The 20,470-nt window shown below is 37.8% G+C and overlaps 1 protein-coding gene across 1 annotated transcript in view; it reads left to right on the forward strand.

Moving 5' to 3' along the window:
• nid1a (nidogen 1a) overlaps positions 1 to 20,470 on the forward strand; it is a 150,089-nt gene that overhangs the window by 100,899 nt on the left and 28,720 nt on the right. The window contains exon 11 of the mRNA XM_028820118.2: positions 8,987 to 9,109. Coding sequence (XP_028675951.1) covers positions 8,987 to 9,109 — 123 coding nt within the window. The remainder of the gene's footprint in view (positions 1 to 8,986; positions 9,110 to 20,470) is intronic.

Below are 20,470 nucleotides of genomic sequence, written 5' to 3' on the forward strand. Positions count from 1 at the left end.
TGTCTTCAATTCAAAAAATAATTTTCAATCATCTTCTGCTTTTGTTTCCAAGGATCACCAAATGTCACCGCCGGTGAATGCAGCCACACAATGAGCTTTGTCACATGTAAGCTACTAGATTGGCAGATGTTCATTTAGCTGAGTGGTAGAAACTACCACTTGTATCTTTCTTGATCCTAAGTAAATCTGCCAGCCATGCCATCACAGTAAGTATAACAGCTGAAAGTGGGAGGGGGAGGTGACACTTTTAGCAATCCCTCAGCAAAGACAGCACTTACATCACATCTTTATGCCATTTTAATACCTTTTCCAGCTTAATGAGGTAGTGTATTAATGATTATCCATGCTTACACATAAAGTCGACATACTGTACCCCTAGTTTAGTTTTTAATTAGTTAAAATTATTTAATAATAATAATAATAAGTTTTATTTATGTAGCGCCTTTCATACACTCAGGGACACTTTACAATTCAATACACACATTAACAAGACAGTAGAAATTACATACACGAAAAAGAATAATAATCGTTGAAAAGATGTGTTTATTTGTGTTTTGTGATTTAAAGCACAGTAATATTGCTTCACTGTCATTTTATTAATATGTATTTTTAAAGAAGCAGTAAAGCATTCCACCAATTTTTTCTATTAACTGATATTTTTAGTTCTGAATTAAAAATAAAATGGGTTACAAACATTCACAGATAAGGAACTCAACCAATGTACCAAACTACAGACAACTAGAAGCAGGGATTTATTAAAGAATATAAATACCAGGAAGGCAATACAAAGGGAAAAATCACTAAGACAGTAATAAAGAGATAAACAGTACCTTATACTTATCTGTGCATTCCTGGAACAAGGTCCCTGTTCCCGACTATTTGTTTGGTGACAGTTCCACTTGCCCGTATTCTGCAAATGATTCCTCAAGCTCCAAACAGGGTTGTTTGCATTTTCTTTATTTTTCTTTTCCTTGTTCTAGCTCTGGCCACATTTCTTTTCACGGTCAAGTGCTTTCTACAATTTTCTTCCTACTCTAAACTTGACAAATCTTTGTTTGGAATTTCCCTTTAAAGGCCCTTCAGCGATCTCTTCCAGTGTCTCAGGATTGTCTCAGGGTCTGTTTTGTGTCCCTTCTACAGGTACAGATACAAAAAAGTGACCTGTACCTAGAAGTGACTTACGGGAACCTGGAAATAATCTGTAGCAAGGACACCAAACTAGTTAAACATGCAGAGGACAAAAATCTAAGATTTCACTAATAATTAAATTCAATAAAGTTTATTTTTATTAAACACAATCCTACTTTTGAATCCAGTGTGCATAATTTTTTTAATAAATTGTATTGTAATAAATAATTACATTATCATATAAAAGATAAATTCAATACAACCAAAAACATTATAGTAAAGCACAGACAGAGAAACTTCATTACATATATAGACAAATATACATATAAAGTCCCTTAAAAAGTATCGACTCACCTGACCCATTCTGTAATTCTAGTTAAGTTTTTCCTACATTAAAATTTTGTTTTTGTTAGTTGTATTTATTTCAAATCACTGAAAATCAGAATTGTAGTTTATGTGTCAAACCTCACAGTTAAAGGATTATTATACAAGGTGAAAATCAGGAGAACAGCTGTGAAAAATATGACTAAAGAGCATTCCAAAGAAGGGATCAAATAACAAAAATATATAAAATAGGAAAACAGTGCAAAACAATATCCAAGTGTTAAGATGTCCCAGTTGGCAATGTGAGTTCAGTTATTAGGAAATGGAAAGTCCAGTACATTGAACCACCCAGATGCTGCCTAGAAAAGGATACCTTGGAAAACATTTTGTGCAAATAAGAGAGAGAGACTTGTGAGTGAAGAGGCCAACAATTAATTTGATGGTGCTACAGAATTTGGTTAAAGTCCATCCGCCAGAGTAAAAGTGCACTAGCCAAGCATATCAGGAGCTTTGCATTACATTGATCTTCTTTCAGGGTGGCACAAAATAAGCCATGACTCACAAAGAATCATGTGAAAGGACATCTGGAGTTTGTCAAAAAAGCATAAGAGTGACATAGTTGTAGTGTGGGAAAAGGTTTTATAGTTAGATGAGACCAAGGCAGGGAAAATCAAAAAAGATGTGCGGCCCAAATGCAACATTGCCCACACTTCAGACAGCAGAGTGGTGTAACATTATGCTGCATTTTATTGTGGGTATCAGACAGCTGTATAACATAAAAGGAAGAATTAATAGTGGGAAGTATAAGCAAATACTTCTCTGAAAACCTGTTTCAGTTACCTTAAAAACTGAGGTTTGGACACAAGTTGATCTTTTAGCAGTACAAGAGTCCCAAACACAAGATCAAAGTGGTGAAAAAGTGAATGTCCTATAATTATCCAGTCAAAACCCTAATCTCAACCCACCAGAGAATTGATAGTACTATTTGAAAATTGTAGTGCACCAGAGTCATAAAAATAAAACCTGAACAACTTTCAGCAAATCCGCTAGGAAGAATGTGGTAAAATCACTTCCAACCAGTATTCAAAGCTGGGACATACTTCCCTAAATAACTTAAACCTTTTATTGCTACTAAAGGTGGCAATACAAAATGTTAAAATGTGAGGATGGATGACCATAATATAAAAAAATGAAGTTCTGTTAACAAAAGTAATGTTTTTGCTGTTTTAGTATTTTGAAATAAAAAATGTATATACTGTATATTAAACAATAGTTCAGTGTAGGATTTGTCAGTCAGTAAAATGTGAATACTTTTTCAAGGTTACATGAGTGTAGCATTTGTCTCATGTTTTGTTTATGTGTGAGTGCACAAACTCATCCTTGTAAAGTGATGGCTGTAAAGTGTGGATAGTATGGGTTAGTGACTTTGCATGGTGAACAGAGAGATTGACAGTTCCTTACTTATCGTTGTGTCCTAGAGCTAGGTACACAGCATGTTCTGTATTGTACCATTTTGACTGAAGGCTGATTTGGATAAAAACATCCTCTAAATAAATAATGTTTTACTCTGTTAATGTAAAAAAGACTCTGTAACCCTGGCTGTATTGACAACCCCGAGATCAGCAACAACTATGCCATATTCTATCTGTGAGTATCAATAAACAAAAGAACAAGGTTGGGAACCATAAAAAATGTTTTGTTGTTTATGGTTCCATGTTAATTTATAAGCCACAAATGCACCTCTCCTTTTTTTTTTTTGCATTTTATTGATGTTATTAAAATCAAATAACATTCTACATAAACACGTCAAGTTTAACAATAACAAATCAACGCCCACTCATGAGAAAGAGAGCAAGGCCAGCAGAGTAGAACTTTAAACTAGTAAAAATAAGTAAATAGATAAATTAATAAATTTTTAGTTTTGAAAAAGTTTTTTACAGATCCTCTAAGTGAGAATTAGATTTTCCATATATTATCTAACCTGCTACATCCTAACTGCAGGGTCACAGGGGTCTGCTGGAGCCAATCCCAGCCAACACAGGGCGCAAGGCAGGAAACAAACCCATGGCAAGGCGCCAGCCCACTGCAGAGCGCTCACACAAACACCAAGCACGCACTAGGGACAATTTAAAATTGCCAGTGCACCTAACCTGCATGTCTTTGGACTGTGGGAGGAAACCCACGCAAACATGCAAACTCCACGCAGGGAGGACCTGGGAAGCAAACACGGGTCTCCTTACTGCGAGGCAGCAGCAATACCACTGTGCCACCGTGCTGCCCTTGACTGAAACATAACAGGATATCTTCAGACTGGCCTCCTTACACATTCCCTGTTTTGTCATCTTTCAAATGTTCTCTCTTCAGTTAGCAGTGAGACTTAAACAGTGTAAACTTCTGCTTTTTTCTGTGAATATTTGGAATTTAACATTAAAATGTCTCATCACGGCCTCCAAGAGTCCAGCATCAAGTGATACTCAAATAAAGAGGATGTGTGTGATCTGTTCTTGCACTGAGCAGCAGGTGGAAATTTTGGACCTCTTCAGAAATGTCATGATGATAATGGATGTGGAATCTAATTATAAATAAGGGTTGTGGTTACAGGTTCCTGTGCTTGTGGAGACTAAAAGGGATTTAAACTTTCAGTTAGATAACCAGAGTCAAATATGTCTGCTGGTAGATGACAATATATTACAAAGAAATAACACTTCTCCTCATGTTACTCCCAAGGAAAAGCCTCCAATATCTGCAAGAGGGGGCTTTCAAAGCCACCCAAGGATATTTTAATACACTTAAGTCCTAAGACTATCAGGATAATTGGGAAATCAGATTTAGCAAACAAGGTAGTAAATGGGGGGCGGCACGGTGGCGCAGTGGGTAGCGCTGCTGCCTCGCAGTTGGGAGACCTGGGGACCCGGGTTCGCTTCCTGGGTCCTCCCTGCGTGGAGTTTGCATGTTCTCCCCGTGTCTGCGTGGGTTTCCTCCGGGTGCTCCGGTTTCCGCCCAAAGACATGCTGGTAAGGTGGATTGGCGATTCTAAATTGGCCCTAGTGTATGCATGGTGTGTGGGTGTGTTTGTGTGTGTCCTGCGGTGGGTTGGCACCCTGCCCGGGATTGGTTCCTGCCTTGTGCCCTGTGTTGGCTGGGATTGGCTCCAGCAGACCCCCGTGACCCTGTGTTCGGATTCAGCGGGTTGGAAAATGGATGGATGGATGGGTAGTAAATGGTTTCAGTGCTGATGAGATGGTCTATTTTGGAAGAAGATGCCAGCCGAATATATACATTTCAAAGAAGGAAGGGTAGACACCATAATTTAAGGCATCTAAAGATAGTATACTGTTCCCTTGTGTGAAAATACTGCTGGGCATATGATCAAGGCTGCTTATTTATCACTTTTTAAATTGAGATTCATTTAAAATATAAACAAAACATCCTCTCATTTAATAACATGTTTTATAAAATATTAAACAGTGGAAACGAGTGTATGTGCATTAATCTTTCCCTTTTTTAACTGTTTCTTGTTGTTTTGTGTAAGTGCCAGTTTATGTTACTATGATGTTGGGTAAACTTGATTTTTGACTTTGCACCTTTTTGTCATCAAACAGTCCCTCAAGGTTTCCAGTACAAATACAGCTAATTCTACTGTATATGTAAATATAAAAGTAATCTAAATCAATACTGTAGTAAACAAAGTGAACAATAGGGTATGTCTGCCAAGAATTTAAATTACAATAATGTGTTGATAACTGCTTATTGATTATTTTTACTGCTTTCTACAAAAAAGGTCCTGGGTATGAATAAACTGCATCCGACTCTGCAAGCAGTCCTTCAACTTGCAGGGAGAAAAAAAAAAAACTTGGGGATTGGTGGCAGGATTGGCACTTCACCATAAAAACTTCACACAGCACTGAAATGGCAGATAGGACTCTTTTCTGCTCTCACGCAGACACGGGGAGAACATGCAAACTCCACGCAGGGAGGACCCGGGAAGCTAACCCACGTCTCCTAACTGCGAAGCAGCAGCACTACCCATTGCGCTACTGTGCCGCCCGAATTAGATTTTTTCCATTTTAAATTAGTGTATAACATCAGTTACCCACTGACTTAAAATAGGAGAGTTAGGATTCTTCCAGTTGAGCAAGATAAGTCTACATGCCAATAGTGTAGTAAAGGCAATCACAGTTTGTTTGTCCTTCTCCATTTTAAGCCCCTCTGGAAGTACACCAAACACAGCTGTTAGTGGATTAGGAGGGATTGTGACACCAGGGCTGTCTGATAGGAATTTAAAGATTTTGGTCCAGAATGATGGTAATTTGGTGCAGGCCCAAAACATGTGGCCTAATGAGGCTGGAACTTGATTGCAACGTTCGCAGGTTGGATCTTGCCCATAAAACATTTTGGACAATTTTAAATGAGACAGATGTGCTTGAATAATTATATGCTTTATGCATATGGAGCTCGAGTGAATTCTATGCATTGCTACCTTCAACTCCTTTTCTGAGATGTTGAATGAGAAATCCTTTTCCCACTGTACTCCTGGATCTTTGAAAGGGAGGGACTGTAAAATGTTTTTATATATTACGGAGATGCTGTCCAAGTCTTCAAGACTGATCAATATTTTTTCCAGCATAGAGGTAGGTGGGAGGTGAGGAAAATTGGGCAGGTTTTGTTTAACAAAGTTTCTGATTTGAAGGTAGTGAAAGAAATGTGTTGCTGGAAAGTTAAATTTGGAGTGTAGTTGTTTGTAGGATGCAAATACATTGTCTATGTACAGATCTCTAAGTGATTTAATCCCCAATGTTTTCCAGACATTAAAAACTGCGTACATTTGAGAGGGTGGAAAAAGGTGGTTCTTCTGCAGAGGTGCCACAGATAAAAGCTTCTCTATCTTAAAATACTTCCTACATTGGTTCCATATTCTGAGTGAATGAAGCACAATTGGGTTGTTAGTATATTGTCAATGACTTGTACTTATTGGGGTACAAAGCAGGGAATATAAAGAAGTACTGCAGAATGTTATTTCTATTGTGGACCAAGCCTGTGTGTTCATCTATTAGTGTCAATCTCCAGGTTTTTATAGCTTGTATATTTGCCCGCCCAGTAATGAAATTGAAAGTCAGGTAGAGCCATGTCACCTTCCGCCTTAGGTCTTTATAGGGTCACCCTTTGCATACATGGATATTTTGAATTTCAAATAAATGAGGTTATGGTTGAATCTAATTTCTTAAAAAATGATTTATTGATGTATATGGGAATTAGGAAATCCATTCCCAGACATTTTTCATTTCCGCATTCCCGGGATGAAACTGCTGTAATGCCCGGGAAAACGGGAACGGCCAAGCTCGCAAATATTGCGTGTAAAAGTGTAATAATTGATCAAGAAATAACAGAGTTATAGTTTTTTGGCCCACGGTGTAGTGTGTTGCTCATTAATTCATTCAACAACAGACCAGCAGTAGTCAGTCTCCCGGCCCCCACTAAGACTGAGCACAGTGGACTGGGACGTGTCTGCACTCTGCAGCTCACGAATGCCGGGACAGGGCAGAGTTCATTGACGTCTGTGCTGTTAACAGCTTTGAACAGGAACTTGAAATTGCAATGCGTCAGTCTGTTGCATCCGCATTATCAGTGCTAAGAAACTTGCCATCACAGAATAATGACAAGAAACTGGATGCATCAGTAAAAGCTGAAATGCCGGTGTTTCAGAGCAACGGCAAGTGCGGGCGTTGTTTAGAACAAGTGTATCAGTATCTGATGATTCTGCCACCTATTTCAGTGGAGGCAGAGCGTGCTTTCTTTAGCAGCTGGCGTACTCTGCACAAAGGTGCCCTCTTACCTGGACGACCGCACGCTGGACACGTTGTGCTTTCTACGCTCTTATTACCCAAACTAACTAGATACATGTACTTATATGACAGCATGAACTGCTTGTAGTTATGGTTAGTCTTTTATTGGTGTCAACATATTGCAGTAGTTTTATTAAAAATAAGTGTTGCTCATTATAAAACCGTTCACATGTGAAATGCCCGTGCACTGTGACATTCCCGGGATTCCTGGGAATGATATGTGGGATTCCCGAATTCCCGGGAATTGATTCCCTAATGAGAATGTTTTGAAATAGAAAAAGAAGCTTAGGAAGGATATTCATCTTGACAGTGTTAATTCTTCCAGCTAAAATGAGATGAAGGGTAGACCATCTATGTAAGTCTTGCTTTATTTTTTTCAATAAAGACAGCACAAATGCACCTCTCCTATTGTGTCCCTTTTGGAGTTTCTACTGCTGTGACTCCAGTAGTTAGACATGTAAGATAAGCAAGGGTCTGCACAAAGGGTTCAGATTTAGTGTAAATGCACCATGAAAAGGTAGTTTTGCTTACAGAACCATTTCAAAACCACAGCAGTGGCACAGTAGCCATACTTATTTCATATTAAAAATAATTCAGAATACAGTCCACAGCAAACTGTTCTGGGAAAGTGCAACTGAAAGTGAATAGAGATGAACGCAGTTGCGGTCGTTAGGATGTTCACCTTCACTCTCACTCTCTCTCTGAGGTGTTCTGAGCGCATCCATCATTAATCTTCTTCAGGTGCTTTTGGAGTGTGTAAGAGTTTGGAGGTTGGAATGCTTTGTAATATTTTAAGACAATATTATTTAGGTACAATAAACAAATAATTTCTTAACTGGAAAGTTTATTCCACTTTTGCTAGAAGTATCTGGAAACAAAGAACTTAGTGTTTCTCCCAGCATATACCAAGAAATATTTTCTCACAGACTAATACAGCTGTGGTGGGCTGGCGCCCTGCCCGGGGTTTGTTCCTGCCTTGCGCCCTGTGTTGGCTGGGATTGGATCCAGCAGACCCCCATGACCCTGTGTTAGGATATAGCGGGTTGGATAATGGATGAATGGATGGACTAATACAGTATAATAGTGAAACAACAATGTACAAATGGAAAGCATATAATACAACAGAATAATATCAAGTAGAAGTAAAATATATATTGGATATTAAAAAATAATATTTTAATAGCAGCTCTTGTATGTAAGTGTTAAGCTTATTAAATACACAGACTACATTGACATTTTGAATATTGATTGACATTCCCTGCTGGTTTTAGGTGCCGTCCTTTATTTTACAGATGGTTTAATGTATGTGTTGAAGCATAAAAGTAAAGCTATTATTGTTGAATGTCTCAAAATTTTAAACTTCCTACTGGATTAGGTTTCTTCTCCTCAAAAGTCACCAGCAGTTAGTATTTTGTATAATAGTGCCACTTATTTTATAATCACTTTGGTGTAATACCACTTTGGTAAGGCACTTTAAAAAATATCCTATGTGTGCATATTAATGTCATCACCTTTCACTGTAACACACTGACTTAGCAAGTTAATTTCTTTGTTAGTGATGTCTTTGTAGATTTAAAACTGCATCAGATGCTACATACTGTGAATAGTAATTAAAGTTTATTTCTCCCTCTCTGTCTCTCTCAGTACATGTGTATGTTAATCAAGGACTGCTAAATGTATTTCTCTTCCAGATATTGATGAATGCCAGCCAAACAGATGTCACAATCATGCCACCTGCTACAACACACCAGGTTCTTTCTCATGTCAATGCAAGCCTGGATACCGAGGGAATGGATTCCAGTGTATACCTCAAGGTGCGTCTTAGTTTAGACCTTTGTAATCTGCAACTAAGGGATAGAAGAAAAATTATCCTAATTATTCTATTTTTTTTTTTCATTTCTGCACCTCCTCAGAAAATTTAGAAAATAAACACAAATATAAGTAAATCAGAATAATTAGCCCCTCTGATATTTGACAAAAGTGATTACTCTTTTAGGATAAAGAGGTTTAGGTCACATGTGTCAAGTATTTGTCATAGTACTATAGGAGTTGAGAGAATGTTTCTTGATTTAATTAGATATATGCTTGTAGTGTGATAGTAATGATTTGCTTTTGCTTGCATGTTCATTTTTTTTCTTTTGCTCACATTAGATTTTGGGAGACAAAAACTATAAGCTTTCAAATTAGTTCATGTTAAAATAGAATTTTTAAAAATTACCAATCATTTTATTGACTATATAATTTGTTTATTCCCATTGAAATCAATGGGCTGAGTTAATATATGAATCTGTGCATCTGGTCTATGTTTCAGTGAAAGTTTGTAAACTGTTATGTTAAAGGCTGCTCATGATGCCTTAAATGTTTTGGAAGGATAATAATAATAATAATAATTCATTACATTTACGTATATAGCGCTTTTCTCAGTACTCAAAGCGCTATCCACACAGGATCTAACACAACAAATGGACTGTTGAGTAATGTTCCTGTGCTCTTTATAATTTTTGATTTCAGGCTGAGTCCAACACATTAAATCCGCATCCCCACCAGGTTTACCCTCCCCACACTTGTAAACTTGACAGGTTATGAATAAAGCCCCACCTTGCCCAATATATGTCAATTGGGTCAAGAAATATTTATTAAATGAAATTAAACAAGAGAGTGTCATACAACTGGAAAAACAGCAGCCAACTGATGCATTCAAAACTCTAGTCAACAGTACAAAAACAAAAAAAATAACACTAAATAAATAAAAATTCCAAATGAAATGGGTAACCAAGCTAAAGTGAAAGTGTTGACTCACACTTGTGACAAGTAGTATGGAAGCCTCCACGCAGCATCCTCACATGAAATATTGAGCAAATTTCAGTGCACAGCAATAATCAGTTTAGTATAGTATAGGATTGTGTTATATTTCATACTTGGCATATTCACATAATGTGTAAATAAACTCTTCCATGATCCCTGCCTCTATGCAATCACCCATCATCTAGTTATTTCCTACATTTATCATGAAGGTCTTCCACTTACAAACTAACTTTCCATTTCAGTATTTTGACTTTAATTTCCACTTTGCTTTTTACTATTTGTTGGCATACAAGAGTTCCCATGACAATGTTTCAGACACTCCTCTTGTGACCACTTCCGTCACCATCGGAAAAAATAAGTCAGGACGTATACTTGGTGCAGCCCTATCTTCAACCCAAACTTTCATTATGCCCATCTGCTGTCCTTACCACCTTTCATGACTCCTCATACATTGACCTTAATAGAGACACTACCAAATCATCAACACCTAACTTTTTCAATATCCATTTCACCATCTCTCATAGTACCTTGTCAAATGCCCTGTATACATATGCAAATGCATAATACACCCATTTTCCCTTAACCTGATCGTTTCCTGCATTTGCTGGACAAATAAGATTACAACCGATGTTCTCTCCCAGGGATTTAACCATACTGCAATTCACTAACTTTCTCCTGATCAATGTATTTCTTTAGCATTCTGTCAACCAACTGCCTCTCCCTAAAACAAAAAGAAATAATCTAGAATTTAAGGTTGCTCTTTAGTTTACAAGAATTGTATAAAGTAAAGGTTGCTATAGTAGTTTGAGCCGATCCCCATAGTAAGCCTTTTGTAGTTTCCCAGAATATTAAGCAAAGAGAGTCCATTTGACTTGACTGCAAAAAGAGAAATTAATCAGGCAGAGATCTGTTGAATCATGTAGGGAATCCAATAGTAGAGTAAATATCCAGCAGGGTGTGAGGACAAAACATTTGGCTCAGAGAAGCATGTGCCTGGTTATATCTTGAATTTAATCCAGTTTTACTTGGAGAGACGGATATGATGTAAAACATAAAACTAAATTAATTCATGCCTGTCACAGATGAGTAAGAGTGCATTTTTGGTTGGCTTCTAACTAATTGTCTGAGAATGTACTTGAAAAATCTTGCTCTAACTGATGCATTAAGAGTTATATAGCAGGCAGTTTTTTGTAAAGTTAATCTGGCTTTGAGTAAATTATTTTCTTTGTTGGCTTTATTAGGAATAATGTCTCTATAGTAGACTTAGGAGGTACATTTGGAAAAGAAATTGTATCAAATTTGCCCATTACAGCCTTGCTCTGTCTACCTTTCATTTGAACCTGTTTAAACTGAAAAGCATGCTGTCGCTTCTGACTTGTGTTGTAGAAGGGTTGGTTTGCTTTACCAGCAGTTCCATGTTTCTGCTTTATTAACTGGAGCGTAGCACCATGTTATGATCTGACCTCCAAGTGGACACCTTAGTTCTTCATTTATTTTACCACCAAAAAAGTCCCCCAACCCCATCCCTCCCCCACCTTTTTTTCAAAGTTTGTATATATAAGAGCACTCAACAATCCAGTCTGTATGAATGTGTTATGTATTTTACTAAAATGTAAATGTAAATTTGTATGTATTTTACTTCATCATGTGGAGTAAGAAGAACTTGACAGAACAGGGAGTACTGCATCTACCCAAGGAGGCCACTGGCTAGCCACATCTTCTTTGATTTTCACCTAACTTTTCTTCATTCATTTCAAATCACATTTTTCATCCAACTCTTCACCTAATCTCTTTTTCCTGTTCAGGGCAGCTACCCTTTTTCACTTCCGGCGGCCCCATTTCTCTTTAAGATCACAACCTCAGCATGTACAGTGGCACTCTTGTGCTGGCGGCATTCATTTGCATGAACTACATGCTCCATTTTTCTGAGCGATCACACCTAAAACAAAACAAGGATGCGCTTCCTAAGACTACCCCTCTATAGCCTTATTTCTGACAAATATCAAGAAATATAAAATCATGACTATTTTTCTGGTTTTGTATAACATTACCAAGTTTCCATCAAATTAATCAAAACATTTTTGAAATTTTGGGGTATTTAGTTTTTCTATTGTAGGGGTGTTTTTACCCATAAATATTAATATTTTGGAATTTCCTCTCTTAGTGAATACATACTGACCTAGATGTACCACACTGCCAAATTTTAGTTTTTTAACTAAATGAGAAATTGTGTGGTGGTTGATGAGTGAGTGAGTGAGTTTGCGAATGAGTGAGTGAGTCAACTTTGCGTTGTAAGGGGGCACCCCAAACCTCAGACACCACCACACAAAAACAAGTCCCAGAGACAAATAAGTCATTTATTAGCAGTAGTGTCTTAACAAGGCTTCTTCCAACATGCACAATTCGTCTTTGTTTCTCTGTTTCCCCTCCCTCACACTTCCAGGCAAGCTTTGTTCTCCTTACATCCGACTCCAAGTCGCCTGGATGAAGTTGAGTGGCTCAGTTTATCTTGGACTGGGAGTACTTCCAGTGCTGGAACAGAACAGAATGGAAGTACTTTGGGTCAATCAGAAGTCCCAAAAACCAAGGAACACAGCTCCTAGTAGCACTAGAACTCTCAGCATGCTCAGCGAGTATCCTTTGGTGTACTTGCTTCCAGGGTTGCTGCTAACTAGCAGTTCAGGGGAGCATGTAGCTTGAACAATTCAGCTCACCCTGTTCTTCCATCAAGCTGTCTTCCCGGCCGAGTAATGTTCTTCCATCTAATCCTGCTGGGATGCCAGCATACCCATTCTTTACATGGCCTCATATGCTTAGACCCTTGTATAGGCAGGAATCTTTTCATGCCTATTTACCACCTAGGCCTCCCGGCCAGGCACAGGAAGAGAGTTCATTATGGCATGGAAACTAGTCCCTGCATGCAATCCATTATAATATATAGTGTGTGTAAATAGTGTAACACCATGGACACAAAAAAGAATGAAAGACGTTATCTTTTTCATCTGTTCACATCAAACATTCACATTCATATCAAGACATTTATTAAACAATGCCTATGTAGGAGACGCCCTAGACATCAGCAAACAGTCTAATTTAACTTGGTCCCTCACCGCACTTACCACACCCTCCCATATCATTGTGGCACATCAGAAAGTACAGCACGCATCTTATCCAGATGTGGGATTAAGGTAGCACACAAACCAGCAAACACTTTACTTTTCAATGCCAAAAGCAAATAATTGACTACAGAGACAAGAAACAAAGTTTACAGCATTCCATGCAATGCATGGCAAGCGGTGTAAGAGGGACAAACATCCTAAACACTTGCAACACGTATACAGGAACATTGCAATGCCGTCAGAAGAAAGGACCCACGGTCTCTAATATACACACATACAAGTTCTACCAAACACACGTTTAAGTAGGACTCTGTGAAAGTAAAACTCAGGGTCAATATTAAGAGTGCTAGAGAGCTGGCTGAATCGTGGCTTTCTAATGAAAATGCCATTAATAGAAACTTTGACTTGAACCCAGCATATGCATGCTTAAAAAGAAGAACATCCAAATAATAAAAGACTTTATGACCAACACCTTCCAAACCCCACCATATTAATCCACCCTCTCACCTTACAAAATTCACTTGATATATATATTGCGTTTGATTCCTGTATGTCTAATCATTTTCCTCTCATGAGATCACTATTTACATAATGAACCTATCCTTTTATATGCATATATTCAAAAAAGTTTGTAGGATTTTACCATTGTTACAGAGGTGTTGGGTTTTCTTTATATGAAGAATAAGGGGCTTCACCCCCTGCACGCTTCGCTCGCGAACCCCTGTGTATGGTTTTCCGGATACACACTTTTAAGATTTTTTTTTTCTTTGAATTGTTGCTATTTCATTAGTTTCACTTTTATTTCAGAACTTATGTAAAAACAATATTTGGAATCTTTCAAGTCCCAATATGCTGAATCTTTTAAATGAGGTCAGTGAGACGTGTGTTTAATGACTTTGTCAGGTTGGAGATAATGAAAACTGGAATTCAAAAGACTTTAAAAAAACGTAGGCACAAAACACATGCAGAGCAAGTTACAGAATATGAAAGCAGAAAAAAACGACAGTGTCAAAACAAAAAAGTAAACGTCGCATTAGCTCAAAAAAAGAGAAATTATTACTCAGAGAAATAACTAAAAGACGAACAGAGATCGAATATATGGACACAGGTGATATGTCAGAAGTATGTAAATATTATAAGGCTTTGAAGTTTAAGTCAGAGAATTTCACAAACGTGTTTTACCTCACATGCATTTATTGGTTACTTTGCAAAAAAAAATTATTAACTGCTAATGATGTCGATCGCTTTGTCTGTGATGAAATTCCAAACAGAGATACTTATCCTGAATTATCTCTAACCTGCTCTGCATGTGTTTGGCCCCCTTGTTTTTTAACCTGTTTATGACATTATACTTTGTTTTCTACTCTGTTTTTTATTTCTGACCTCACTTTTTCTGCTTTTTTTTCAATGACACCTGGTCCGTGGTGGTTATTTTCCTTTTTTCAAGTATCAATTTCCGTTTGTTTGCACTACTGCGATCTTTACTTTCTTTTTTTTATACTTTATAATTTTCCTACTTTCATATTCTTTAACTTTCTCCACATTTGTATCGCGCATACATTTTTTTTTTGGAGCCTTTTGAATTCCACTACTTTCATAATCTGCTCTGCATGTGTATTTCGCCAATGTTTGTGAACGTCTTTATGAAGTTCTATTTTGTCTTTTACTCAGTCTTTTAATTCTGAGCCCTATTGGACGTGCTTTGTTTCAGTTCCAGTTGTTACGGGCTGATAATTACTTGCCTTATTTTCTGAATTTGCACCTAGATTATTTTTTCTTTTTTGCTCTTTTTTCTCTCCCAACGCTTTTGAGTCTCTTTTCTCCGCACTGCTGTTTCTTCTTTGATTAGTCGTCGATGTTTCATTTATATAACATATTGTCCTTATACGCTTTATATGCACTGAGACCCTGGATCTGTGTGTGTTCAAATCCTTAACAAGACTGAATGTTTTGCTGCCCCGTTGTCTTATTTGATATTGATTGTAAGTAGGGCGTGTCTTGCAAGAATCTCATGTTCTACATCATCGCAAGATGGTCCTGGGTCAATCTCTTGGCACAATGTCTCAAGTTTAAGGTCCTCGTGGGTCTTTTAACTATCTTCCATGATCTTAACGTGAAGATCACGTATCGTCTCCTAGTCATTCCCCCCCACAGGATTTTTTTTTATGATAGAGAGATTTCATTTCTGACCTTAGATTTCATATTTGGTTTTGTTTTAAGGATGCTTTTTTTGTTACAGTCTTATTTACTTGATACTGTTTTGCCCACATGTTGTCACATTCCTGTTTCTGTTGTTATGGAATTCAAGATTACTGATGTCATTGTTGCCATACCTATAAATAAAGTGGCATTCATCAGGTTCGAAATTCCTCAGTATGTACAACTGAAAAGGTTTACAGTAGTTACAGTAGGTTCATTAATAAGTAGGCCATGCCATTAGGAGTTTGGTTTTGACTGCAGCTATGTTTCTGACGTCTAATTTATTCTTTGTCTTTTGGTTCTGTTTGTTTGGTCCCACTGTCTTCCTGGCTTTGATGTTGGTGTGCCTCTTAACATGTCTTTGAATGTCTTTACCATCTCCTGGTCTCCCTTTACTCAAAATACAGTAATCCCTCCTCCATCGCGGGGATTGCGTTCCAGAGCCACCCGCGAAATAAGAAAATCCGCGAAGTAGAAACCATATGTTTATATGGTTATTTTTATATTGTCATGCTTGGGTCACAGATTTGCGCAGAAACACAGGAGGTTATAGAGAGACAGGAACGTTATTCAAACACTGCAAACAAACATTTGTCTCTTTTTCAAAAGTTTAAACTGTGCTCCATGACAAGACAGAGATGACAGTTCCGTCTCACAATTAAAAGAATGCAAACATATCTTCCTCTTCAAAGGAGTGCGCATCAGGAGCAGAGTCTGTCAGAAAGACAGAGAAAAGCAAACAAATCAATAGGGCTGTTTGCTTTTAAGTATGCGAAGCACTGCGGCACAAAGCTGTTGAAGGCGGCTGCTCACACCCCCTCCGTCAGGAGCAGACAAAGAGAGAGAGAGAGAGACAGAGTTTGTTTTTCAATCAAAAATCAATACGTGCCCTTCGAGCTTTTAAGTATGCGAAGCACCGTGCAACATGTCGCTTCAGGAAGCAGCTGCACAGAAGGTAGCAACGTGAAGATAATCTTTCAGCATTTTTAGACGAGCGTCCGTATCGTCTAGGTGTGCGAACAGCCCCCCTGCTCAATCCCCCTACGTCAGGATCAGAGAAAGTCAGCGCAAGAGAGGGAGAAAAGTAAGTTGGGTAGCTTCTCAGCCATCTGCCAGTAGCGTCCCTTGTATGAAATCAATTGGGCAAACCAACTAAGGAAGCATGTACCAGAAATTAAAAGACCCATTGTCCTCAGAAATCCGCGAACCAGCAAAAAATCCGCGATATATATTTAAATATGCTTACATATAAAATCTGCGATGGAGTGAAGCCGCGAAACGCGAAGCGCGATATAGCGAGGGATTACTGTAGTCCTTGACCACACACTATTGTGCCCATAACAAAGGGAAGTTATAACACTAAAATGAATAGGTACAGAAATTTAGATGTGAACAATATACTATTCTAGGTGGTGGCTGGTAATGCAGAAATTGTAGCCAATTAGGTAGTTCAGAAACAAGGTGATACAAGTTCTGCAAATCATGGAATACAGTTTGCGCAGGGTGTGACATTGTACTATAAAGAGACTTTCAAATGGCCACCTTACTTGCTGTGCTTTTGCAGATGTGTGCCTTTAAGATCTTGAGATTTATAAACTTTGCCATTGGTAACTGTCACCTATTGTATGACTTTCATTTAGCTACATTTGAGGGTGTTGAAAAGAGCATGTGAATCCTTGTCAATTTGCCAGTCTGTTGGTTTTATCTTATGTAATTCAGAAAAAAGTCAATAAAAGAAACATTTAAAACCTAAGAATTCCCTTTAACAAACTAGGGGAAAATCCTGCACATGTATGTTATTTCATAAACTTTAAAAGGCAGTGAACAAAAGCAACACATAAGAACCAAATACACCATGTACAATATTTAAGTGACAATACTACATTCACATTGTAGTTTCTATCAGTAGTACCCCATTAGTTGTGGTTATATCCTATGAGGATCCATCCATCCATTATCCAACCCACTATATCCTAACACAGGTCACGGGCGTCTGCTGGAGCCAGTCCCAGCCAACACAGGGAGCAAGGCAAGAACAAATACTGGGCAGGGTGCCAGCCCACTGCACTCCTGTGATGATTCACACTGAAAAGTGCTTCTTTTACTCATGGCAGTAGCTTAAAGCCAAATTGTTATTCACAAAGATCCCCAAACTTGCAATAAAGAGACTAATCACTCAGAAAAAGGGCACTGGACATTGGAAACATGTTAAGACATTGCTTAAGAACATGAGTCTTTGTTCCATATTTATTGTTCACCTTTCACAGGGCACATCCGTGGCCAAGCTGTCTGGCCAGTGTGAGCTTTGGCATATGAATGACCATTGCAATCACATGACATCTGATGTCTGTGTTGAATGGAACTCAAGTAACTGGTGATAAATGTGCGCTGATGAAAACAGTAATGTCCGTATAAATTGCTGCACTGAGAAATCAGTCTATTCCCAAATATAGGACAAAGATTTTCTTTTTTAAAATAGCCAGTACAGCTAAATTGCAGCCAACATGGGATTGTCCTGTGAAATGCAGGATATGTGGTTACCTAAATTTTAGACCGTTAGCTCTCCACTTTGCCTCACTAAATAGCTCTGAAATACCATGAGCATGTTTTGTGTCAAAGTGCAACTGAATGTTATTCTCTTTGAAGATTGACACATATTTGTTGTAAAAAAGGAATGTTTTGCTTTTTCTTTTGACTCTGTAAAAATGTATTTACTCTGCCAGATTTGTTTTCAGTATTCCAATGGTTCCTTTATAGCCTCTTCTTTTTTTTAGCTAGTTCCTCTCTCATTTGCATGCATTTTTATTTGTCTAATTTTGTTCTTAGTAAAATATGAAGTACTGTATTTTTGGTAGAGTTTTTTGCTTGCTCTTTAACAGAGATGGAGATGAGATATGAGAACACTTTCTTGGTGAGTTTACATCAAAAAATAGGAGCCAAAGACAGAGTATTTGTTTTAAAACTTAAAATATCTTGCTGTTCATTTTACAGATTGTAAAAGTAATTTGTTCTGTTGCTCTTTTCCCTGAGAACATTGAATACATCTTTTGTTCTATCTTGGACCGCGGTACAGGAAGTGGAAAAAGTAATTAGTGCAATCTGGATTTGCAGACACAACATATTAATTAATACAATATGACTTTGGAATCTTTGTTTCTGGCATTTGCTGGCACTAAACCTCACTCTCTTTCCGAGAATGAGAATACTACATAAATGTAATTTATAATTTTGTGTTGCTTTGTGGGCATTTGTTATGAAATTCTTTAATGAGTGTTGTGGCTTTGATGATTTGGTAAAATCTTGAAATAAACAGAGGCACAGAAGAAGTACCTGATTGCAACAGATTTATTTTTAATTGTAGTACAGTGGATTCACTGACCTGTGAAGGCCTACATATATCATGCACTAATGGGCTAGTGATTCTGTAGCACACATTATATTTTGGTTTAAAATACTTTGCTCCACTGTCACTAACTAAAAAAATATTTGAATTCCATGCATGCACTATTTCATACATCTTGAAATTAGATGTTATGTAGCAGATTACACTGAACAAGATGTGCTTGGATTTGCAAGCCTAATTGTTGTTCTCTGACTGATCTTGCCTGTCATCATTTTTAAAGCAACTTTCATAGTAAAAACATTAGTCCAATTCAAATTATACTGTAGTTGGTAAATTGTACATATTTCTGACTACAGCTGGGATACCATAAATTTCTAGATTACCATACTATGGTTTGAAATCTAACTTCATCCTATTGCATGTATAGTATTTTAATGGTCTACAGGTTAAGTGGCATATTTAAATTGAATATACTGTAAAAAATAACACAGACAACTGTGAAGTATTGGGACACCCGTAGGCAAACTCCATATAATTAAACAAAATGCAGGTTATAAACTTGTTGAAAATGTTGCTGCAGACGTGAGTCTCCAAGTAGACTGATTCAAGATGGCGGACCTCCCGTTGATAAGAACCACTAGCAGGAAGAGGCAGGATCAGGCAGCCAGACACCGGAAGTGACATCATGGGTGGTAAAGCAATCAATGTTCTAATCAGCAGAGAGAGGAGGAGATAATGTGGTAGTCAACAGTGCCCTCGTGTTCCAGCAGGAAATTACCATTATCCAAGCCTTTAAACAGCCCCAATGCACATTTGTTTGACAATGCATGTTATATTTTGCTTGAATCACCAAGAAGGGGGAAGCTCTCATCGGTCTTCGAACGTATATATATATATATATATAAATATAAACATGCAGGACACTCACAGGAAAGGAGTGACCCAGGCTCATACCACCATCCCCTGCTCCTGTTAATCATTTGTGGAGTGCGGAAGAACAGGTAGGCACACAGTTGTGTATCGGAGTTGCTGGATGAATGAAACAGCTATATAATGGGTATTTGGGAGGAGTTGTCGCTTACTTGCTTCAGAAATGTTTTGTTACTGGTACTTTGGTCCGAAAGCTGCTATCGATACCAAAGTTAGAATTTTAGTACCAATCCAACACTTTATATATAAGGATAAAGCCAGATAGGAGCTTTAACACTAGAATTACCAGAGCCTACGAAAAAACTCGTATATCCGGCCCACCTTAAATCGCTTCTTAAAACCTTTCTCACCTCTCCGCCAGCGTCTTTTGTCATCTAAATGTACTGATAAAGACAAGCTGCCAGCAGCCGGCTATTCCATCCCCCCAACGACTTAGAACGTAAACAGGCTTTTCCCAGCTCTTGCCTTGATTGATTATCTGGGAGTGAAGTGGAGTTTTAGAGTAGAAATAATAAGATTGTTATTTGAAACACACGCATTTCATATGTGTTGCATTTCTACAGTAATCTGTGTAAACACATTGTTAAAACAGAAACGTGTTATATATTCTAGTAGCAATTGACAAAATGTAGGCATAAACTATATAATGTATGAAGCCTGAAGTCCAAATATCAAAGAAACACTTTCACAAAAGGTACAAAAAGAACATGCAGGTGGCCAGTTGCTGAGTGCTACAACGCACATTTTAAAAAAAGAAAGAGACAAATATATGTGACGTT

Source organism: Erpetoichthys calabaricus, chromosome 15, assembly GCF_900747795.2.
Source record: "Erpetoichthys calabaricus chromosome 15, fErpCal1.3, whole genome shotgun sequence".
NCBI classification, from domain to species: domain Eukaryota; kingdom Metazoa; phylum Chordata; class Cladistia; order Polypteriformes; family Polypteridae; genus Erpetoichthys; species Erpetoichthys calabaricus.